The sequence below is a fragment of the Lates calcarifer genome, linkage group LG24 (assembly GCF_001640805.2).
Source record: "Lates calcarifer isolate ASB-BC8 linkage group LG24, TLL_Latcal_v3, whole genome shotgun sequence".
Classification (NCBI taxonomy): Eukaryota; Metazoa; Chordata; class Actinopteri; family Centropomidae; genus Lates; species Lates calcarifer.
The window spans coordinates 3,035,016-3,060,739 of NC_066856.1; the positions used below are offsets into that span (position 1 = coordinate 3,035,016).

The 25,724-nt window shown below is 42.8% G+C and overlaps 1 protein-coding gene across 6 annotated transcripts in view; it reads right to left on the minus strand.

The window, feature by feature from the left end:
* Positions 1–25,724, minus strand: part of mpp7a (MAGUK p55 scaffold protein 7a) — a 128,714-nt gene that overhangs the window by 36,564 nt on the left and 66,426 nt on the right. For all 6 annotated transcript variants that reach the window (XM_018698211.2, XM_051066597.1, XM_051066599.1 and 3 more), the window contains 6 exons: positions 21,014–21,145; positions 6,355–6,436; positions 5,756–5,841; positions 4,995–5,069; positions 2,873–3,069; positions 2,123–2,187 (listed from right to left, as the gene is read on the minus strand). In XM_018698211.2, coding sequence (XP_018553727.1) covers positions 2,123–2,187; positions 2,873–3,069; positions 4,995–5,069; positions 5,756–5,841; positions 6,355–6,436; positions 21,014–21,145 — 637 coding nt within the window. The remainder of the gene's footprint in view (positions 1–2,122; positions 2,188–2,872; positions 3,070–4,994; positions 5,070–5,755; positions 5,842–6,354; positions 6,437–21,013; positions 21,146–25,724) is intronic.

Consider the following 25,724-nt stretch of genomic DNA (forward strand, 5'->3'; position numbering starts at 1 on the left):
CAATTGCTAATTTTCATTATTTTAACTTGTTTCACCATCTTAAGGCCCAAAGTGTCAGAGAGAGGCTAAATGACTAAGTAAATCAAATAGCTAATAGACAGCGGGAAGATGGAAATGCAAATGGAAAAGGTAATTCCCTTTTAAAATGTGTGATTAAAATATGTATTCTAAATTCAGTTTGTAAATCCAGCTTTAAACAAAACTGTCAAATACATTTTGAATTCTATTATTTATATTTCAGTTAATCAATGTATTCTTAAATGATGTAATTAGTGACTATTTTATATCGATTTTTTAAATCTCTTTTTAATTTGAACTAATTTGAATAATATTTCATTTGTAAATTATTTTAATAATCCCCCCTTTTTATGTCTTACAATATCAAATAATAAATTACTTATTTGTCTAATAAATAAATGTGTTAACAAATGTGTTTATGTCTGTTTTTATTTTACAATTAGTTTTTAATTAATGAAATGCTTTATTACTATTTCCAGGACACTTGTGGTCCTCTATAAAAAACAAGTAAAGTGATGCAAGTGCACTGAAGAAGTCTGTGTGGAGTGTGCTGGCCCAGACTTTCTGCAAGACCCACAGCAGATACTGGCAACATGACTTCCTCCTCCAGGCAGGCACAAGCAGTCGTACTGTAATGCTCAGTCACAATGCCAGCTGGATGGCCTTCTGTTCGTGCGCTGTAGCTCACCATATACAAACCAAATTGTTATTTGGCAGCTGTTTGTAAATAATAACTAATGTCTCTGTCATTTTGAGACTGCATGTCAGGGAATCTCTTACAGAGATTTTCAGTCAAATGCAACAGAAAGTCCTACGAACGAGTATGGCAGAAACAGCAGCTGCAACAGGTGGGTGCAGTCTTAAAAAGTAGAAATGTTGCCAATTTGGGCTTGAAATATCATATTTTTTCTGATGTAAGAAAATCAAAATTTTAAATGGAACACTTTACAGTTTTGTGAGTCCTCAGGAAGAAGAAATGTGACTGTTTTGGACTCAGCAGCTGGACGAGAGAGATATTTGCAGTCTTGAAAAACAACTGCAGGTCAGACCATTAGGCTGATGAGAGTGATGCAGGTGAAGATGTTCAATCATTGCTGTTGAATCAAAAATCAACACTCCTGTCAATGGAGCAGTTGCAGACTTCTTTTTCTGAGACAGTTATGCATTTTGATTTGACTGACTGGTTTGGAATTGCCCTGTATTAAGAAATCAGGATGGCTAATTCAAAGTTATGCTGAAAAACTCTTCATGCCTGCAGTTTTTCCACATATCATTTTAATGTAGTGATTTTTGTAGTCTTAAGCCTAAAACCAGGATCTGTAGGCCATCCCTAATTGTTTCTGCTGCTGTTTTTTCTTGTGTAACATGGTTTATGTCTTCTGTCTTCATTATGAAGCAATCAACAATCTTTGATTTATAAGGGTAATTTAGCTATAATCCCTCCATTTCCTGATCTCCTGCATCCACGCTTGTTATAGCACACTTCTGCTAAGTACTCCAGCTGATGTGTTCTCTCCAACTTTACTCTACTGACTAGCCAGGGTTAGGACTAGGGTTACAGTACAGGCTCACTCTCTATCACATCTGTAGGTCAAGTATCAGATCATTAAGCTGTCATTAGGCTCTCTGAGATGTGAAAAGTTAAGATGGATAGGTAGGTTGGCTGGTGTTTTGGCTGGAAGGTGTAAAGGCTCAAAAAGGTTTTCCAGAGTGCAAACCTCCTCCTTCTTTGCATTAGAGCTCCTGCATGACTTACACCACATCAACAAATGGAGAGGCAGAGGGGGACAGAGGAAGGAGAGTCTGGCAAGAGATTGAAAGAGAGACTGAGAATGAAACATGGAGCAGACAGGAAGGTAAATCCAGACACAACACTTCCTCTGATGACAGGCGCGGAGCAGTGCAACTCTACAGCAAGCTTCAGCAGTGGCCTCAGAGTGCAGGGATGAGCTCTGACTAACATCCCTGACTTTCACACTTCATAAGTTACAATCCCTTCCTCTGTATAGTCTTTCATAAGCCCATCCATTGGTTGCAATTGCTATTGTTTTCTTGTGTTGTGTTCTGGTTTGTTAGGGCCTTACAGCAGATTTTATATGCTTACATGATCGTTTGCTAGAGGTCCTCTGTAACGGGAGAGTCGCAACAGGTCGCCGCAGTGCAAATCTCCTGGAAGAAGAGAGAGGAAGATAAAGAAAAAGAGAAAAAGAGGCAATAAAACCATCAGTTTTCATGACTGCACTGGGAATAATAAACACTCCCTGCTACACTACAGAGAACCCACTCTTCAGTATCCACCAGTTTCATTCTGTCAGCTGAAATGGGTGAAAGAAAAGGTGGGAGATGAAGGAGTAAGGAGGTAAGGGAAAAACACACTTGCTGTTGACAAAAGTGTAGGGATAAATCTGAATGTTTGTGAAATGTTCTCTCTCTTCTTTTTGCTCTCCTCCCTCCCACTTTTTATGTGTGTGTGTGTTTTTTTTTTTTCTCCTCGGGTGCTCTTGGATGGTGCCAAGAAACTGCCCCGGCCTCCTGAGCTCTGTGTTGCACATCAAGTGCGGCCGTCCGAGCGCACACTGATGTGCGATTTTCCATCCACTTGCCGTCCAAAGTGGATCAGTACCAGCGCTATCATTTTCTGTCATTACTCATTTTGGGCCAGACATTGTGCGGAAATCCAGACTATTTTGGCAGTGTGAAGCAAGAGAAAAAAACGGAGAAAGGGGGGAGAGAAAGAGAAAGAGAAAGAGGGTGAAACTTATGTGACTGTGACAGCAGTAAAGACAGTGGGGCCAGCCTTGTTAAGTAGCAAGGGAGGGCAGAAGAGGTTGGTCTAGTTGGGGTTGTTTCTTACCTCTCCTGGAACTGTTTGGACGGGATTAAGCCAGCACGGGGGTTAGCATCACCTTCGATTTTGGCCTGCCACCAAGTTGCATCATCTTGGCTCATGATCTGAAGGATGGAGCCCTTCTTGAAAGCAAGTCCAGCCTCCTTACATGGGATGGCTTTGTCGTCCTTAGGGTCGTAGTCAAAGAGTGCCTTCACAAACACCTGGACATAGAGAAGAAGAGGGGGAGAAAAGAAAACAAAGAGCTGGATTGAGGGCACAACAGGAAAAAGCAATGGTTCACTGTAAATTACCTTTCCCTCCATTTCATGGAGTGTGAACTCCAAGTCATCACAGCAAACACAGGAGGTGCTTCACTAATGCTCAGGTTGATTTTTCTAGAAAGGTCATAGCAATCAAACCCTCAACTGCTGGCCAAGTTAGTCTCTCCATGTCGTTCCATCAACACATTGCATGGACTAAGCCCTGCCACCATCTTCCAAGTGTGGTGAGACTTAACATATCCTGAGTCAGAGACTCCAGTTGGAAGTGCTCACTTCTACCCACTGACTTTCTCTAATTCTAAACACAAGCTAATATCAGTAATCTTTCCACATCAAGGAACAAACCAATACAGAAAAAAAGGTTGTTTTCTTTCTTTAAGGAGTTTAATTTGCTTTGGCAGTGAGGGTGGGACACACCTCATCAACACAAAGGAAGTTGGAGCTTATAGTGGAAAAATCTCTGACATCTTTTCCTGTTGTGGGCGGTGAGCTGCAACCTAAAGCACCTTGCTTTGTCTTCTGTCCAAACTGAGTTCTGTCATGATGAGTTATCACTCCTAAGACACCTTAGTACATGTGGAAAGAAAAAAGAGAGGGAAGGAAAATGTGTATGTGTGACAGAAAGAAAAAGTGAGAGAGGGAGGGTGAGATTAAATTTTTTGATGTCCTATTGATTTAAAGGGTGCTTTGTGCCATGTAGTGAAATTATGTTTCAGACAGAGATGTTTTGTTTGGGTCATAACAGCCGCTTTGGCTGCTAAACCCTCCAGCAGAATACACTCATACATTTACACACTAAGATCTGCTACTTTTCCTCCCTTGGCTCAGCTTTTTTGGCCTGTAAGTGTTGAGCCATTTAGCTGCCCTTTGATGCATCTACGCTACCTGATGTTAAGTGCACAGGCTATTTTCATGAAGGAGTGGCTGAGTGTTTGGCACTGGTAGACTATTTTTCAGATGGGTTCCTTAAGCAGCCAGACAGTTTCAACCATTACATGATGACAAAGGATATAAGTGGCCCACCCTGTCCTTAGCACCGATGTTATACATGCAGGGTGGGCTGCCCTGTGAATAATGATAAACCGCCTTTGACCCTGGAGCTGAAACCAAGGAATGAATCCAACTTCTGTCTACTACTGATAGATGAGCACGTGAGAAATGGCATATCAACACCCCAGCGGGTGAGAATGATGGTATGCTGGTTGGAGTGACAGTTAAACCACCCTCAAAATGGATGGCTACAAGGTGGAGCTTATTGTAGCAGTTTTCCCAGAGAAAAAAATGAAAAGTCTAGGATGTTGCCTTATACCCCTGAAGGACAGGGTAATAGGATGTTCAATCTACAACAGTTTATTGTATTGATTGGTTTTACAGTGTTCAAGGCAAATTTACATCCTTCACACCACTCGTTCACATCACTGTCATGCTCTTTATGTCATCCAAAGACACTTTGGTTGCACGACTGAAATGCAAGCTGTTACTGCGCAGTGTGCACATTAAAACGGGAGTGTCAGTGGTCACGGGCAACCATAGAAGCACTGCCTTCAATTAGTGGATCCGGGTTTGAATGTATTTGAATGTGAAGAAAAATGTTTATATTCCTAAATGTAAGGTATTGCAGAGTATATTCTCTGTTATTGGTACCAAAATTCTACAAAGGACCTGGTTACTGTATTTTCCCTTCTCATTACCATTATACAGGTCTCCTCTTTCCTTCTACATACATCATTTCCTCACTGTGGCTCAAAAACAATGTTCTACATCCAACAAAAAGGTATCATGCTCAAGCAGAGAGGTTCATTCTGTTTTTTAAGTCAACGAGTGTAACACAACCAACTTAACGATTAAGCCAGGACAGAACCTACCTTTGGCTCCTTGGTTGGCGCCTCCTCCTTGACGCCGGGAACAACTTTAAAGGTAATGGCTCCTTGTGACTGGGCCTGAATATTGGGAAAGACAAGATAGATGCAGCAAGTTAGGTGGAGATAAAGGGCCCGGAAATAGCAGTCATCTGTCCTTTCAAATATTTCACAAAGCACCTAATCCAATGAAAGTCCTATAATATAAAGCAGTGTTTGATTTTTTTTTTTTTTAGCAAAGGAAGGGCTACTAGGATTGCATGACTCTGCTTGACAAGGATAGAGTGTGGGGGGTGTGGGAGTAAAAGGCAGATTGTTGAAAGCTATCATCTGCTTTGGAGGCCTTTCTGTGTGAGAAGGCCTCCAGAGTTTAAGAGGCTCTCTCTTTCCTCTCCAGTTGTCCCTCCTGGCAGAGTCCTGGCCTATGACGGAGCTTATTTGAGGCCTGCGGCGGAGCCTGCTTGGAGGAACTACTAAGCATCAATCTCATCCAGGGGGACCGTGTGGCTCAATGCATGTGGTCTAAAGGCCAGGAAAGACTTGTAGAGAAAGGCCAGTGTTTGGTTTTCAGCACAGCGACAGGAGGCACGGGGTCCTGGATGAGTTAGGGGAGGTTTTTGCCATCACAAACAAGGAATGTTATTTTTGCCAAGGGAGTGGAGCTGAAACACAGGAGAAACCCTTGGACAGCACACACACATACACACACACACACACCACACACACAGGGCTGAATGCAGTCATACACACAAACAGATGAGGCTTACCAGAATACGAATGATTTCCTCTGGTTTCTTGTCATCCACAGGGATTCCATTGACCTCCTTCAGTTCATCCCCAACATGAATCAGTCCTACCACACAGAATCACAAAGTCTGCATATCTATAATCACTCTGATATTCCATTATCCTAATGTCCTCACATAAGTGAGCTACTGTGTAAAAGTCCAGTGCTTACAAAGCCTGGGGATGTGTACAGTACACCAGATTAATGTTTATCGTCATGGTGGCATTTGAGATGGGAAAAGAGTCAAAACATTATTGTTGACACATGTGGAAATTTGCCTTTGGCTTCACTGTGGCAGAGCTGAAACAGACTGGACACAATGAATACAAAATCAAACAGAAAACATGTGGACAACATAGCAGAGCCTCTCAGTATACTTGTCATTCATGTTCATCTTTACAAAGTGGAAAGGAACAATTTACAGGATGGACCTGGTAAATTCAAGTGTGTGGTTAATTACTGAATATGTCCCTCACTGGACATGATCTAGAAGTATAGTAAATCACTTTCACACCTGATTGCAGACTGCACACTCACATGGCTGAACCCACATAAGAGAGAAAATGGGTTGAAACTGACCGCTTCTGTCGGCTGCCCCTCCTCTCATGATCCTGGCCACGAGGATGGCCCCTGTGTGTTCGTCACGCCTTATTGTTGCTCCCTACAATGGAAGAAAAGAGGAAAATTAAAATTGCATGCCAAATGATTACAGCCCAAAATCAAAGTAAGGGGTATCTGGTTGAAATTCAAGGACTTGAACTGTACACAGGAAGCGTATTGTTACCAAAATGGCTGATTTAAACTGATACTGAACTTTTTCTTTTAAATAACAAATAGAACAAATACATGGTGTCTTATTTACAGACAGTTCTGTTCACTTGCTACCCTATTCTTTGAAAATAATGATCTTTGCACCTTCCATTGTATGTCTGACATATGTTTGGAAAACAAGGGCTTAATACTTGCTAAGTACGGCTGACCAGTACTTGACACAGACCACCACTGACACTAAACCTGACACTAAACCTTAGTGGAATGGCATTTCCATTTTCTTGCTATAATATATATGCTTCTGAGGCAGGTTGTTGTGGTGGTACATAACATAGTGAGGGATCATTTTAAACTGTAAACCAATGCAAATATATATGTGTATATATATATATATATATATATATATATATGAAAGATGAAAGGTGGTTTCATCTCATTACACCTTTACAACAAAATTTTGATTCAAAGAAAAAAATGACAGATCAACAATAATATGAGCAAGTGAAATAATGCAACAACTGCACACTGAATGAAAGGATGGGTTGACTGTTGTGTCAATCACTGTCGCTGCAGTGATAGTGGCAGAGGATATCAATCTTTACAAAAAGAGCAAGACGGAGAGCATGAAGGGTCAAGCGGGTACAAAGTAGTAAACTCAAAACACACATATAAACACAGACAGTTGCTCAAGCCTCCTTTATGGGCTTGGTGCTCAGCCAAAAAGACACACGGAGAAGAGAATAGTGTTTCAATTTCCTTATTTGAAATGACGGTGTTCAGTGGTGATGCATTTACCAGTAAACCCAAATAGCCTTTTCTCTTCACTATAAAACAATAGGCTTAATGGGTGCCAACCTGTCACAGCCCTCCTACAAACACCATTTAGGCACCAGCCTGGCTGGGATTTAAGATGAAATAGGAGAACAAACTGCAACTTAACACAAGTGTCATCCTCACTTGAGCCTGACGACCCGAACCAGACAGATGCGTCGTCTAGTCGACACGTAGTTAGTCGTGGATGAAACTCATCCTTCCACCCTTTCCTAGCTGCGATTCCCATCATCCCTGAAGATTGTTTTTATTTCTGTTGCAAAAAAAAAAAGGGACAGGGTGGGAGCCTCCCTCACCTCGCTCACCAGCCGTGCTTTATTTCAGCTGTCCCAACCCATTGCCGCCTAGGTCGACTGCTGGAGTGCAACAATACGGCCCTTGGGTCTGTGATATTTTCCTGTTTGCCTTCCTCTGACAGGTCTGAAGTACTTCTGGCTACTACCATCAATGGGAAGCACAGGAGGAGATATCAAAACAACCTCCTCAAAGACCAAAGGAGCCTGGTTTGTGCCACTTCACCAATCTATTAGCATGTCATCTTGGTTATTTACACGACCTATTCACACCTAATGGTTTTCCTCCTAGATAATGGTTTCCTCAAGGCCTTTGAGGTGGGTGTAGAGATGGAAACAAGGAAAGACATCAGGATAAGACAGTGTCTGTAGAGAGTTGTGGATCTAATAGAATAATTGGGATAATTAAGGAGACCCGAGAGGTTGCAGTAGGAGAGAAATCAGTGGAGCAGGTCAGCAAGAGGGCAAGGCACCGTCAGACCCCCATGTCAGGGTCACATATAACCCCAGCAGTGTGACTTAAAGCAGCTGTCTGTGATGCAATAGCCCCAAGACAGACAGAGAGGCCTTTTTGTGTGTGTGTGTGTGTGTGTGTGTGTGTGTCTGAAAGAATAGAGCGCTGCAGGGAAAGAGACAGACTGTGACAGACAACAGGGTGAGATGGGGAGTTTGTAGGAAATCTCCCAGGACTATTCAGACATGTGGTCATTAACTTTCTCTCTTTACTTTTTCTTTCTGTCTCTCCTTCTTCCAACTGGCTGATAGCCAGTGGTATGATGGATGTTTTTATTGTGTCCCCTGGGGTCCCTGGTGGCTGGTGGCAGTCTAAAGGCTAACTAAACAGCAGAGAAGCAGCCTTGGACTCAAAGTCTGTAATGACAATGGGCTGCACAAACTCCACAGACGTACTCTACACCACATGTCTATGCCTATCTATGGAATCTGCTCACATATGGTGTGTAGATATAAATCGTGTTTTGACACATGTGGCTTAAATCACATGTTGAAACCCTGATGCCATTTAGAAAACCCACTTTTACGACTTTTATTGCAAGTGGCAATGGTGATTATAGAGCAGCACATTTAGCATGCAAACACGAAAAGGATGGGGTCATGAACCCACATCTTTGGGAAGTGAGTGGACCATTTTATCCCCTATCAAACCACCATGCTTTATGTGTTAAAACACATAAAGCAGGGTGCTTTTTAGTAGAGAAACAAACACACAAAAACACAATCAGTGGACAAATTTGCTCATGCTCGTTTTCCCTTTACACCTCACTAACTCTCTGCAGGACTTATTTGAAGCTGCAGTCATTTTAAAGCATTTATACTTTGTGATTCTCATCTGACCCACTGCCCTCAAACGTGATGGGTCCACATAGGCCAGCCAAGCCGGCAGCAAGGGAGCATGGGGATTTATGAAGGGAGGGGGAACCTCCCTTCATAATCTGGCCAGCCCCAGCCTGAACTCAACACCGGTACGGTAGCCAAATGAGCTCTGTCTGATAAGAAAGGCTGGGGAGGCCAAAACGCTCCAGTGGCAACATGAGCGCGCCAAACTGGAGGGTAAGTGGAGGAGCAGAGGAGAGTCAGGGCTGACAAGTTGACTGGGAGGGAGGTAAAAGAGGGAGACTGCGGGTACATGAGTGAAGATTTGGGTTGAAAGTGAGAGCAGCTGTGGGTGAGTGACATATATTAACATAGAAACATATATTCTAATCATCGAAAAATGATAGAATGCAAGAAAAAAAGAAGGGAGAGATAGTGAAAGCAACAAAAAAAGAGAAAGGGATATAGATTTTAAAAAAAAAACAACAACTTGGCATTTTTTGGAGAGAGGTTTTCACTGGAGCTAATATCCAACTCAGCGACTCCTTTATCCTTGCATTACATACATTGGTTTTTCAGTGCCAAAAATGAAAACAGTAATACTGTACTTCAGATAATCATTTCACCTCACTGGTGAGATTATTGACTTAGAGAAAGATCTTAAGTCTATCAAATACCTCATAACAATATTTTTGTGGTTTCGCAGTAACTTAGTTTCAGACAGTGTCTTAGCTTTCTCAAGGCTGAAACATGCTTCCCTGCCTTGACATTTGCATGGCCGCTTCTTTTATGCATACATAAAACTCACATAAAACAACACCTCACATACTGACATTTTTTTTTCGTCATTCCCAAGTACTGTATAACTCCATTTCCCTGATCCTTGATTATTTCACACTTCTCCTTCCACCTCATTACAATCTACAGTCCACCTTCAGTCTCTCAATCCTCCAGAGGTATAACAGTCTCTCCTGGAGGCCTGACGAATGCCTTGGAAGCACTGAGAGGCAGCTGGAACGAAGGGGGCAAATCCAACCTCCTGAACTCAGCATCACCTTCCCCTGTGCCTTGATACCCTATGGGTGCTATCATCAGAATTCAGCCTTGCATGACCACTAATGAGGAGTCCCTGCTCTGTTAAACAAATACATAAACAGTCAGGCTAGAACCTAAATAAGCTGCATAACGTGTGTGGGGGGCATACATAAGGAAGAAACAAAGTAAAGTAAGACCCTCAAGCACCAAGATGGGCTTCCTGCTGTAGCAGCTACGCATTAGCACAAGGTTTACACTGAGCCTTCAACGCCTACTGGCACATGGAAGCCATTTCAGACTTTTCCTTGTGCATGGAAACAGTGCAGGAAGTCAGAAGGGGAATGTCTATGTCTGTCAAAGCACATACACGCATGAGTGACAGCATGTGTAGGTGTGTTTTTGTGTGCATGCAAGCGTGTCTGCGTGTGTGTTTCTATGAGAGCGTAGCCGTGGGCTTCTACCTGAAGTCAGGCCAAACAGACCTGAGAGAAACCTCAAAAGACTGGATGATTGATGCTGGACAGTCACTAAACCTGATGAATGGGCTATGCTATGTTAGCAATTAGAGACAAGGCGCCACTTAACCATCAAGTGGCTCAACTACACTATTTGTACGGAAAAAGATAGCATGGTGTGTGCACAAGTTGGTAAAAAAAAACTCTTTCAAATGTTGCTGGGGACTGATTTTCTCTTCCTGTTGTCAACCACTGCTGCAGTTCACCCTCTAGATGAGCACAAAAGAGCAAGTCTCTCCAGAAATTATACACTGAAGGGCAGAAAGCACAGAAATACACAGTCAAAAATAGAGACGGGAGGGGGGTCATCTTGGACTGAGGAGGGCCGTCTAGCTGTGGTCAATTAGTCATCAGTAAGGCGATCCGAAGCCTCCACTCCTAACGTGATCAGCTCCATATGCAGCCACTGCTCCTAGCGCTATTCCTCAATTTCTAACACATAAATGCCTCTGATTGTTATTGTTGGGCTGGCCCAAATGCAACGGCTTAGTTTCTGCTGTGTGATGAGGAGAACTAGAGTGATGCTTGTCCATATCAAGCCATCACCCCTCCCTGCACAAGCACTGGAGCACACATGCTGACATGGCAGCCACATTAAGTATGTGATGACAAATGGCTCACACCTCATACAGTGCAGAAAAAAAGAGAGAATAGGGACTGAAATTTGGATCCCCTCCTGTATGAGAGTGTGTGTTTATTAGAGAGAATGGAATGGAGGCAAGATTGTCCAGGGAACTGTCAGCGCACAGTAGTGCCATGAAACTTCAGCAGATAAGAGGAGTAAGACAAGCTGAATCTTGGATGTCTCATCATGTTAGCTTGGCTGGGATTGGACACAATGAGATTCTGGCAAGCTAAGTCTTTATGGGGCAATTAGAGTGCCCTTTGGCTGATGGAATGGATGGATGGCTGGATGACATGATGGAAGCTGGCTGGCTTGTACTATGGTTGTATGGATGACGAGAGGGCTGGCTAGTTGTCTTGGCTTGGCTCATCATAAGTCTCGGGGTCTAGGGCAGGCTATGTGTGGCCTGTCTAGTAAGCAACACAGTGGGACAAAAGGATCCTTGGATCTCTTTACCTTAGCCGTGGCCACAACTAAAGCCACTCCACTATTTCTAACACACCAGGGAAAAAAAGCACGTTGCTCCATTTCAAACACACAGCCCTCGCTCCGTAACGACCACTCAAAACATCGCCCCGTGAACCGAACCAAACGCTGTGGCATTTGACAAACATTATTTCTCCCTCCAAATTGAGAGCGACAAGGGAAAACAAACACAAGCGGCTCGGGCAGAGAGGCCGACGTGTTTTGACATGATGTCACTTAACAGCAAAAGTGTAACAGCGACAATAAACTCCTGCTGACTGCTGTGTTGACTGGTATGTTTAGAGGTATAAATACAAGTGTAGTGGAAACACATGCTGGCATTCTTCACACCAGATGTCGACCATGGAAAAACCAAATACAAAGTGGGAATGGGCCTCCTGGACATTAAAATACAATTACCTCCAATCATATCTGGTGTTGGAGTGTGTCATTTCATCTTACCTCACTGAGATGGCATAGAGCCCCCCACACATAACACGCATGACCGTTCCACACACTGAGCCCAGCATATTTATGAGTTATAACATACTTCCTCAATGCTACAGATTCTGGTGCCGCTCAGAAAGAGTAAAATCATGTAATATTATGTATTCGCTCATGATCAGAAAATCCATTTGGTGTTACGGTCACCTATAAAGATTAATACAGCACTGTAAAGAATTAGCAGGAGCCCAGATGAAAATCTACATTATTGTTGCAAAGAGGAAGAAAAAAAGAAAGAAGCCGGAGAGCAGTGAAAGGTACTTGAGGTTTTATGTCAAATGATTTTTCTAGCTGATGCAACAGAGCTGCTGCTGCAGGCCAGTCCCCTTTGGGTGACCTGTTGCATGCCTTTCCACCTGTTTTATTAAATCACTTGTGATTGCAACTAATAAAAGCTACTCCCCCCACCCTACCCATTCTCCCTCATTCCTATTCTCCCTCTCAGACTAAACCAGGCTCTGGTTTCCCTTTTTATTTCCTTAACCTCGATCTTGACCTACCAGTCGTAATTAACAAGTATACTGAGAAAAAGGAAAATTGCGGGTCATTATTATGATAATTATGGCAAGCGGGAGGGATTCCAGGAGAAGCTGCCAGGTAGTGTAATGCAGAGGACCATCTGATGGCTTACCTTCATTTGTCTTCCTCCACCCTCTCTTTCCTTTTCCTCCCCTGCCTCTTTAAACCTTAATGTTAGAACAAGTCATTACCCTGTTGCTATGAAAACACACTTAGCAGCCCACCTCAGTACTTCAGACAGGTGCCGGTGAATTTGGGTGTGTGAATCTCTGTGTAAATGTGTGGCGATCTCTCCAAATGTGTGTATTTGTTTCCATCCTGTCCACGTGAATCACCATGTAGACTAAGTGGAATCGCCGTCTCTTCTCTGGACAGCTGGACAGTGCCAGATATTTAGTCATGATGTACTGTGTGTGTGTGTTTCTTGTCTGAGAGCCCTGCATGAGCTGTATGAGAGCATACAAAGAGACAGTTGTGTCACGGGGAGAGGTCTATCTCTGCTCTGGGATTGTTTAGCGTTTTCCCTGTCGTTATCCCGAGCAAAGAAAACACCACTTTCACATGTCACTTTTCATTTCCAAAGTAGGCTGAGAAGCAGGGCCGCTGAGGAGCACCCGGCCCCACGGGCAACAATGCCCACATTCAGCTCCAGCTCTCTGGCTCTCAGAACGCAGAGCGGAAAAGAGCAGGAGCGTCGAGATGTGTGTCCACGTTTATGATTACACATGATGGGAAGAAGACGTTTTATTTAAGAGGGCCATGAGATTAGGATCTGGGAATGCCTCAGATGTGGCTTTGGAAGCAGTGCATGTTTTCACATTCACAACTCAACAGGCTGCAAGGGTGGTGTAACAGCCACTGGACTTGAGTTCCGTAGAAGCACACATGCAAGAACAAACACAGAGACTTTTCCATGTCTGCTTCATGCAATATTGTCTTTTTCAAATTCCTTTCTTTGTTACATTTTTTTTAATCATGATGCGATTATCCATATCATCTATGGCCAAAACACACACACATACACATGCACACACACACACACCTCCTATACATACATAGCTGCAGCATATTAACCAAAAGATAATCCATGATAATCTGTGATAGACTTGATAACCACAGAAATTCTATATAAAATAAAAATTATACATTTCACATGTTCTTTCAGCCTATTTTTGAATATTGTCTCTGTTGGTAGCGACAGTAGAGGAGAGAGAGTCTTATGCAACAAACGTCCAAAGGTGGAATCAAAACTGTTCAGTTTTACTCTCATTTTACTCACTTTAGACAACCCTGCTCTTTCCTGCCAATCTGTTTTTTTGCCTGCCTGTGTGTCAGTTGCCTGGTGGGTGGGGCAGGGATTACCGGTGCCAACTGGGAGCACCTGGTCCGGGTGATCGCAGTCTACAAATCTCTGGCAGCTGCTGGCAGTCTCCCTCTCTCTCCTTCACTACAGGCAGCTTCTTAGATATGCTGTTTTAATTCTTTTCTTTTATTTTGTTTTCATGCACATCACCACACTCACACACTATCCCCTCTCTCATGCACATTCTACACTACTGACTCCTCAGATCCCCCACACACCATGTGTTACTGAGCTTTTGTTATGCATTTCAGTAATCTCAGTTTATTTAATACATTACTTTGTTTAACTGCTGAAAATGGTGTGTTTCCCACTTTTGTCATGGCCTTACGAGCCAGACTCTGACACACTTGATATCTCAAATCCAATAAAAGGCATATAAAATTACATCATCCTTTCAGCAAGTATCTCTTGGCTGTAAAAAAGTGCAGCCGAAGTGGTCTTTCTATTCCCTGCTTGAAGTTTTGAAGTAACTTTGGCTCTATAGCTAGCAATAATATACATTTCTGAAATATTTCTATATATGTACAGTGAGCCTCTAATCCTTTAACTGAACAGTTGATCTATCCAATCAGGCCCAGGTGTCAATCACATTGCATTTACAGAACTTAAATCCTAATCTTTGAAGGTAAAATACATGCTCAATGTGTGGTAAGAAATAAAGTTCCATCACTGGTTTTATAAATAACTAGCTATCATTAGTTATTTGAATTTTTAAAAATACATTAAGAAAGCTGTGACCCTTACCATCTTTAATTTTTTATAAACTACAATGTACATGTGTAAATAGTGTACGGACTACTTTCTCTATATAAAAACAAACCACACACCTTAGATTACATAAACACTAAAGAGTGTGGCTGCACCACTACACACAGATAAAACACAAGTTATGCAAAAGAAATGAAATCAATCCAGAATTATATACACACATAATAACATACAGATGTAGGTGCACACACACTCTCCTACACCCACATAAAGCAGATAAAATCACACATGCATTCAAGTCTTCACACATACTGGCATTTGAACCTACAGCTGGATACACACCACGACACGGTGAGCCGGTCAGCAACCAGCAGTGCCCTCCACTTGTCTGTATGTTTTCGAATGTGGTGCTTCATCTTCTTTTGCAGCACTCCCAAGACACTGCAGCCTAATCCATCAAGTGAAAGATCTATTGCTTTTAAAGCACATGGGTCTATCTGTAAAACACTAACATGTGTGCTGTCTGCTCTAATCTCATTAGCTGCTCCATTAATTTCCAGCCAGTGTCAGTACTTTTCTCTTGCTTTCCACATTCTGATGTAAACAGACAATAGACAAGTCACTTAAAAAAAAACACACACACACACACACACACACACACATCTATCTGGTTGTGTCCTCTGATAACTTTCTCAATTGAGGACTTCTTCCCAGGGTTTCCAGCAACACTCAAACTTTACTCATCCTGTAAAACTGCATTTGTATACATTCACACCAGCAGACTTTTAACACGTAATAACGTGGATGGTGTTTTGACTCAGCTGAGAAGGACAATGACTGCAATGATCTGAATGAATGTGTTTGTGAAGGCTTCCAGACAAATGGAATCAGGGCTGCCATGATCCGACCGTCCTAATTGTGTCAGAGAGAAGAGGAGGCCCGTCTGCTGCAGATGAGAAAAGCATGGCATGTAAAATTGCCAATAGCTCATTCCAGCCACTGCCATTCATGGAAAACTAAGTTCGTCACAAGCTGAATCGATCACAAGACTTTCCTGTCTCATTGCAATTATCAACTCCCTTATTAAGTAAAGAAAATCCACCGACATCAATCATGCAGTTGGAGCTTTTACAATAATAATGTTGGACATGTCATCTATATTCGTATGTGCAGTGACTACTATAGCTCTGAAGTAGAACCAGTGCTATTTGTGGGTCTATAACGAGAAGTCCAGCTGATCCACTGGTATCCAGTGGCTGGGGCGGCTGGGTGGCCGAGCCCAGTGGTGGTATAGTTGTATTGATTGGTGCTAGCTGATGCCAGGCAGGACGCTATGTAGGCTGGCATTGCAAAATGGATGGCACGGACCCTGCAGTCTAGTGTTTCCATTTAGTTACACCCAGTGACACCCAGTCATGATTGGAAAACCAATCCTGTGCAACAACACAGAGCAGAGAGAAAAAGAAGAGGAGAGGAGGGAGAGCGATAGAGCCTGATATTGATCTTGTCACATTCCTGGCAGCAGAGGTTTTATGGCTGCTAATGACGCCTAACAACCTGGGATGGAACAATCAAGCAAGAAGAGGATGGATGGAGTGTCAATGTTGCACTAGTAATGCTGCACAAAGGCACAACAGGAATGTGAAAGAAATGTGAATATAATATACTTCTGAACAACAGGTGTCCATATGGACATGGCAGAGAAGGGAGAAGGGATAACACTTTACTAGGAGAACAGCGAAAGGCATATATACATGAATTAAATTGTAACCTTTGAAAAGCACTTATGCCTTTACATTGCCTCAAATAAAATGTGTTACCAAAAATTTTAATGCACAAGAATGATCAGAGAAAGCTGCCCTGATAGCAAAACCAGATGAATGAAAGAGTGGGAGCAAGACAGACTCTGCGAGAGAGAGGGATGGTGTGTTAGTAGGAGGACAACTAAAGATGAACTGAGTGGGAAAAGTGAATGAACAGTGCTCAGTCAGTCAGTGATGAGGTCCGGTACCGACTGAGTGGCATTGAGCGAGCTGACAAGTGATGTATAAAACGAACGTGAACACAGCGGGGCACACGCGGCGAGCATCTCCAAGTCTGCTATTTACATCTGCGTCACAGGGCTTCAGGAGCATCCAAATGAGAGGAACAGAGCCGACCACAGCAGGCTTGTCAGCCTCTAATGTTCTCACATCATAGCGATGGTCACCCCGAGCAGCTGCGGTGTACCCGCCTTGGGCGTTCGAAGTCATCTTTTGCTACTTAACATATTTTTTGTGTGCAAGGACTTGGATTTTCCAGGATGCTTTGGGATGACGTAGTGGCTCCTCTATGGCAAGGAAATGTCAGTTAACACGTTCTTTAGCCAGTAATTCATGCAATGAGAATTACAAATAGTCAAATATGACAACACTAGTGCAATCTGGCTTCCTCCAAATTTTGTCTACAGTTCTCCTATTAGTCAGTCTGCACTCAAGCCCTTTATCACTGGAGTAAACTTCACCAGTATTAGCAACACCGCCACGTACGCCAGTATATCAGCTACACCGCCACGTACTCAGCCCTCCTTAACACTCAAATTTAGCCCCTCACCAAAACTGTTCTGTAACCTTATCCAAAATAACACATTCTTTCAATAAAAGGACATGGCTGAGCTGATGTTTCTGTATGCGTCCACATGTTTATGCTGCTCTCCAAACCCAATTATTTAATTGTCCCGACACTTGAGCTAATAAATCAGCCGCTTTGGGAGAGCAGCAGGAGAGCAGGGAGTACAACAGAAAAAGGGGGTAGACGAAGAAGAGGGAGGTTGTCCTGGAAGATACAATTTTTACTGTTTCACTAAAATGTGGCATGAAGTCACGCTCTGAGAAATGATAGCAATTAATCAGAGCTACTGAATTCAAACCACTAAACTAATCACAATTAACTTGATGAGTCACAAGGAAAGGTGCCTGTGTGCTAACTACAGGCCAGTCCCCACATCAGCCACAACTACAGAATGAGACAAAAGCAGACTGAGGGAAAGAATGAAATAGAAAAATAAAAGAGCAAGTAAGTAAGGAGAGACGGAAAGGAAATTGGATATTGTACAGCCCCGTTGTTATGATGTCAAGTTTGAGAATTTCAGGCTGATTATATGAAATTGCAAGTTAAAGGGCACATCCAAATCAATTTAGTGCAGCGGTGAATGAGGACCCTGCACAATTAGAGGGTTTTTTATTGGTTAGTGGAATGGCTGTGACTTCACCATGAGTATCTGACCTGCTGGCTGTTTCCTTACTGTACAATCTAACTGTTCATTAGGGTCAGTTTCCTTTTAAAGATGTACAGGTTGACAAGGTAAATGCAGAACCTTAAAAATTTACTCTCAAATTAGAGGGTCACAAAACCAGATGACAAGTACCTATGAGTTTTTTTTAGTAAAGACTATTAAGGCCATTTCACAGTAAATGCAAAGTGTGTTGGAACACTGAATTATATTCTTACTCAGAGCCAGTTTGATTGCTATGTTAAACCTTGATGACCAATACAAATGTATTTAAGAAGATAATTGTGTGATTAGAGCTGTATGACAAGCATATTCAAAAAGTGACCATACTGTACGGCAAAAGGTTGCAGTTTTGCTTCGTTTGTTTGTTTGTTTGTTTTGCAGTGGATGGGAAGGTAAAAGACTATACATATACATCAGGAGAAAAGGAGCTACTTGATGCTAAATGTTGGTTGAGAGCAGCAAAGAAAACAAGGTAACAAGAAATGAGATATATGAAGACTATAGAGTTCACAGAGTGAGGTATGTGCACAGGTGTCACTTCTTCCTGCAGCAAAGCTTATTTAAAACTATTTCCCACTGACAGGGTGCGAAAGGTTAATGTGCATAAAAATGACAAATCATGGGGCATAAATCTGGTGTGAAAAGGCCTTTAGCTATACAACAGTATGCAGTAGCCACTGTAGAAACCCCTCTTTTTTCCTCTAGGTTTGTATTACTGCAGCAATTTGTTCCATTCCCACTGTAACTGTTTGATAAATGCAAGTCTCACTCTCTTGGGACATATCAATTCTTCAGTGGTCACAAGACAAAGTGTGTGAACACAAACAGGTGATGGAAGATACAAACACAGAGTCTGTCTCTGAGGTTCCAAACACTCCTTAAAGAGGCCAGAGTAGAGATCTAAGTTGAACTTTCCCTTCTATGTGTGTCCTCAGTACAAATACAAAACCATCACACATGACATTTCTGAGATGGCTCACTGCCACAACAGCAGCCCTCTAGTACTCATTGTTTTTTATTTCATGCACACACAGAAAAGCCATGCCATGCAACAGAGTCCTACTGTTGTCTACACCATGGTCAGGCCTAAATTATAGCCACAGGAGATTATGGGCAGCAGTTGTGCCCTGTGGGTGTTTTGGGCAGTGAGAGGGCAGCTGAGACTGAAACCACTCCACAGCAATGCTATTGTATAGTTTGATTTTGGTTTTCTCACTGCTGTGAAATTAGTTGCAATGGCAGATTCAGTGGCTGTGGCTACCGTGCTACCAAATGTGTTTTTATCTAATGCAAGCTGGAAGTTACAATGATTGAATGTAGACTGTTTTGCATCAAAGCCTGGTGGTGATACTGATGATATATTGATACTTCTTAACTTGGAGGAGTATTTATCAAACTGACCTAGTGTTGACCCTTGAAATCCCCTGAAGGAACAGTGGAGGCACAGCAAATTCTCTATTTAGATCACAATGAGCAGTTTGCACCCTTAACCTATAAACTAAAACTGAGCCACTATATTACTGCAAGATACATTCTACATAATTAACACCTTCCATATTGTGCAATAATACACAACATCACACATCATAAATGTGTGTTTCTTATGAACTCAGGGGCCAAATCACTTAGACAGAAAAGCATCAACTCACGTAATGGAATAACACCGGCTAGATGATTGAGCTGACTGGGACGGGTGTAAATCACATTATGGTTTCAGGGAATGTGATCCAACATCAGGCTCGGGAGAGGCCTTAGCAGGAAGCGCCCGCGACAATGTGTGTTGTGAGAGAGAGCGAGAATTCCTCGAAGCCACATTATTACATTCAGCAGCTCCGCAGAACATGCAACAGGCAGGAACCCAAAAATGGCTTAGGTGTGTTCTGCTTTCCCCAGGGTGTGGTGAGAGGAGTGCGCCGGCCTGGAGCCAAGATGGTGGTCAGGGTGAAAACCACAAAGTGAAAATAGAGGCGGCCGGGGCCAGGACATGTCCGGCACAGATCAAAGGTGGGCAGGGCCTCAGCACACAACAAAGTGCTATGATGACAGATGGAGGTCTTTCACAGGCCATGGAGGACTTGAGCAGTTGAGTTCTTATGTGTCGCAGGACACTGAGGTCAGTTAAGAGAATCGAAAATTCACAACAAAGGCAAAACAGGGATAATCATGCAAGAAAGAAAAAAAAAACATTATGTGGTGCAACTGAAACCAGCACCAATTTGGTTTGGTGGGGTTACAGAAGCTCACTCCTAAATGTGCCTCACTAGTGGACAAAGCCAGAGGAATGCATGCTATGGCAGTCATCTAACAACACAGACACCCAGGATGTTGAGGGGTGGAGTGAAAATGAGAATGCCAGCCAAGATGTCGCTACTGTACACTTGGGGCCCTAGGGTCTAGACAGTTGGGTGGTTTTTGACATCTAGGACGATGTCTGAGGAGCACGGACATGAGAGGCATGTTACAATAAGAGAGCAACACTGACCAGGATAGAAAAAGAAGCCGTTCACAGACACCAAGCCTAGACTGGCTGAAAATACTCATGGCCAAGAGCAGGGTAATTGTGGTTGGTTTTGGTGTGCTTACAACTTCAAGGTTGTGGGTTGGATTCCCACAGGCGAGTACCTCAAAAGCAAAAGCATGTACGGTATTGGCTTGACCTGTAGTGTGGATACTGCTTTGACACAAGAGGTTTTCGGAAATTCAGGGATTAGTGATAAGAGTCTTATAATGTAAAGATGTTCACTGTAAATAATAAAGGACAAATGATAAATTTGTGTTGGATACATTTTTGCTTAAAGTATTTTTATATCCATAGTGAAAGCTGACAGTGGAAGGAGGAGGGGGAGCAACATGCAACAAAACTTTATTTCCTGACTCGAACCAGGAATGCTGTGGTCCATGGTCTGCATCTTTACCCCACTTTAGGCAACTGACATACAGTGAAGACATCATTTTAACTGTTAACTTCCTAAAACCTACTGGGCAATCGGCAATGTTACTTACAAGAGGCTCCTTGTTTTTAACCAGTCTTATGATTTTCACTGAATCCTCATCGTCGTCGATGTCTTCAGGCAGCGGAGGTAGTTCGGGGTCATAACTCTTCCGGGCAACTGTGTCGTGGACCGTCAGAAGGCTCTAGAAGAGGTAGAAAATGGAGGGATTGATGGGAGGGAAGAAACAATAGGCAAGGGTTATCAGTCAAACCATAAAGGCCTTAGCTTTACCTCGGCATAATTAGCAAAACAGAGTAGAGCAATACACGCTATTAAGAGTTCAATCTATCATTTCTTTCTTTGAGTGGGACAGAGAAAATGCAGAGACTGTAAGGAGGATGGTTATGAATTGGGGTGTCTCCCTCAAGTGCTGGGTGATGGATTTGAAAGCATTCAGGGCCAGTAGTTGTAGCTACATGCGTTAATTGTCATTAGGCCCATGCTCTCCCTCCATACATCTCTCTGATTAAAGGCAACCAGCACCCGCCCTGGACCATTGCTCACCAGGGGCTGCAAATGGAAGGGTAGGGGGGACAAGTTTGGCCACAGTTTCCAGCATCGATGCTTTCCAGGGCAAGGTGGTGAACGCTCAGAGAAGCGATGTTCTGCACTGTTGGGCGGCAGGCTCAAAGTAATGAAGTTCTCAGCCGCCTGAGATATTTTACACATTCACGAGCAGACATAAAAAAGAGACGGGACACAGACAAGAATGATGCCATTGAGACATTCATTTTTCAAACTATTTAACGACTCCATGTCCGTACCAAGATGCATCTGGACGCGTGCTGCTTTTTCCGTGGTTGAGGAGGGGAGAGAAAAGTGAGAAAAACATCTTCCACCTCATGTGCCAGACAAAAGTAGAGTGAGTGAGTGAGAGCGAGCGAGAGCGAGAGCGAGAGAGAGAGAGAGAGAGAGTGAGAGAGAGACAGCGACAGAGAGAAGGATATGGTGAGAAGAGGAGCGGTGTGTTTTATGACATGGGAGCATGCTGCAGTACAGCGTTCAAGATGTTGCTAACTGGGAGCAGATGAGAGGAGGAGACATAACTGGGTCTCTGTGGCTGGGATCCATTGAAAGACAAGCTGACCAACATACACACACACAGTTTATCTTGTATACTTGTGAGAACTTGGTTCTATTTATTCCTTTAGTCCTGACTACAACCCTAAAGGATGATTCCGGTTTGTTACAAGTTTGGTCTTACTCAAAACCCTTGATCCATGTCATTCCCCATCTCCCTCTCTCCTCTAATTCCCATCTCCCTGCTGTCCAGTCTTTAATAAAGGCACATTTACTCCCTAAATTTAGATCTGGGACTGTGGCAACATCATTAAAAAGAAGTCCACTGGGGAAAGAAACATGATCAGCCAGACAATCAGACAATTTTTAAACAAAGCTCCAGGTTGGTCAAACTTATTTAGAAAAGAAATTAAAGGCAAACAGTAAAATCATTACCCCCATTTCCCATTAATCAAGGGACAAACATTGTGGTTTCACTTTGAAATGAACTTCTAAATCAAGTGGTTTAGATAATCTAACTTTTGGCTTGTTAACTAGCTGTCTGATCATCTGACTGTTGTGTTTCTTGTCTGACTTTGCTGTAGAACATACTGCTGTGTTCCCAGATCTCAGCAATTACTTTGGTGGGTACAATGAAATCATAACCAATAAAAACTATGGCCAAGCCTAAAAAAAGTAATATCCAGGTTGTAATACACCATAATTCACCGAACCTAATACCTAATGTCAACTTTTACCCTAAATCTAATATCGATACTAACCCTAAACAGGTTTCTAACTCTAAACTAATTCACTAGAGCAATGCAGACCAGACAAAACAAGGAAAAAACGGACTCAAAATCCCAGACGAACACAAATTTAATTCCACATTTTTCTCTTTCTTGTCTTTCCTCCCTGAATTTCTCTTGTTTTCTTGGTCCTCCTGCCCAAACTTCTCTCAAATGTCATTAATCCTCTCCCTTTTTCTTGTTTGCTCTTCTTCAGTTTTATCTTTCATGTAATTTTCCCAAAATCTTCCCAGCATCAGTTTGTGCGTTTCTCAGAACAGGCCTAACAGCGTGTTCCTGGCTTTCATCTGCACTGTACATAAACACACGCTTTGTGTTGTATTGTATGTCTGGGGATGCTGTCATTATGGTATTGAAATATTCACTTGGAACGTTAAAAAACCAAAACTGTTTGCAGATGAGGACAATAAAAGCAAACTGGATGGGAATGGGATCTCAAACCTGTGCTGGATATAACAAATAAATTATTTTCATAGCATCATGTCAAGGCATGGATGGAGTTTGCAGTTACAGTTTCCTCAGTATTGTTATGAGATCAGTAATGTTGCACACACAGTTCAGAGGACTACATGTGAATATGTATAACTTTATAACAGCGTTACAGCCAATGAATGGAGGCCGAGGGCTAATATTTACAGAGGAAAGCTTCTGACTTTGTGGCCACAATCTCTTTTCTGTTTTCTTTACCTCCTTTACTCAGATTTTTCTCCCACAGGGGGCACAAGAAAACCTATTCTAATTTGCCGTCATATCAAATTCCCACAGTTTTCTGAAAACATCCTTTGGTGAAAGCTGGCCCGTGTAGTGACAACAAACCCAGAGAAAGAAGATTTTTTTTTTAGCCTGAGGTTGGATACATGTGGTGTTGTGGCTCTCTTTATGGTATTTGAATGTCAGTCACAGCACCTGATCTGTGTCACAACAACCTGTGGGTCAGCCAGGCATCCATCAGCCTCTCAGCAGGGTGGGACACCCATGCAGGCGTGGTGCCCAAGAAGCAGAACTACAGTGTTTTTCTTATGCTGTGTTTTTCTTAATAGTGCTGACGTACTTTGTCAGTCATTCAGTGGACACAGAGTTAATCAACAATGATGTTGATCTTTGATTTGACTCTTTCCATCGCGATCTGTATGTCATTTGTCTGTTCAACTGTGCAAATAAGTAAAACACAAACTAAACTTGAACCCAGCTGTTCAAGTCATAAATCAAGCAGAAAAATGTCATTCAAATGTTAAACAATTGCTGGATCCAGCTTGTGAAATGTGAGGATTTGTTGCTTTTCTCTGTTTTCTATGACAGTAACCTGATTATGAAGTGTTAGTTGACCAAATTTGAAATGTGAACATGTCAGCCTGGGCACTGGGAAATTAAAATGGTCATCTTTCAATATATTCTGACATTTTATAGACTTGATGTTTAATCAGTTAAGACATAGTTGAAAGGAAACCTGGTTGTTGCAGGTACAAAGCAGAATTAACATTACAATTTTCATAGAAAAATTTAACTGAACTCTGTCTCCACTTTCCATCCATCAGGCCTAGTATCCTGACCTTTGAGTGTCCCCTCATTGATAGCACTTCCTTAAATCTGGCATTGCTCCCCACTGCCACATTCTGTGCCATGGCTGTGCCTAACAACCCGTAACAGAGCCACAGCTAATTCCTTGTAAAAACTTTCTAGGAAGCAGCAATAACAGCTCTATGCTAATAGATAGCACATGGTACATGCCCTGGCTGGTGACCGCTGACATGGGGAACCACACAGGTACAAATGTTTTACACAACACACAGTATGTATGTGTGGAAGCCTTTTTCTTGGACTGATATGAGTCAGTGAGTCTTGTTATGGCTCAGAGTTGGTGGATTAGCTGCCTAATCAAATCTGGACTTATATCCTTGTATAGACCCTGGAGCTGAGGCCTGAAGAGGAAAGGAGAACGAAGGAAAGTGAGAGACGGAAAGAGAGATGAAAGGAAGTGAAACCACCCTTGTTTTCCAGGCATCCTGTCCTTTCTCGGTTCGTGTGTTTGTGTTCATTAGGCATAATAGGGATCCTAGAAAAACAGATCACTGTGCTTGACTAAATAAACCTGCCCGTACATTCCTGGCATTGGCCTCTCATTAAAGCCCCCGGCCCTGTCACCGGCCTGCTCGTTTTTCAGCTGGCGGTGCGGGATCGGTGCTGGGTAACTGTTTTCCCCAGGCAAGTGGGACCCTGCTGTGAGCGCTCTGCCTTGGAGACACTGCTGTAGGCCAGCTGGGATATGACACTCACGCCCACCCTCTCTAAGCCTTGAACTTCAGCACACACCAACCCGAGTCAAACACATTCTACAAGCATGCATACACACACACACACACACACACCCCTGCCTCTACGCTGGCGGAAACAGCCGGCCGTCATAATTGGCACTTTCATCACTGTCAATATTAGTCTAGATGAGGGGGGCTAATATGGGTGAAAGTTGTTTTTTCATGTGCAAATCGTAAACGAGAGAGTTTGCGGCAGAGAGGGAAGGCAAGAGAGAGAAAGGAAGAGAGAAGGAGAGTGGAGTTTTAGAGAGTCTGATTTATATCCCCACCCTAGGAATGGATCATTTCAGCCATAATTAAGAGTGATACAGTTACTATCGCACAGAGACGCCATTCAAAGGCAGCAGCCATCTGCTTGTGTTTTACACCCTTGGCCCTGTGATTTACACTAGGGCTGGCTGGTATGGTATCAAGTGCCCTGGAGGACAGATGGAGACAGAACAAGAGCAACGTTTTAATACTGCATTCTTGAAGCCCACATGCTGCCTTCAGTTTGAGACACAATGTCAAGAAAATGGCACGAGCCTCCATACCTCAGCATGGTACAGTTAAAGCCCGCCCTCCAAACTAACATCCTGGATCTAATCTATTGTTGCCCCAT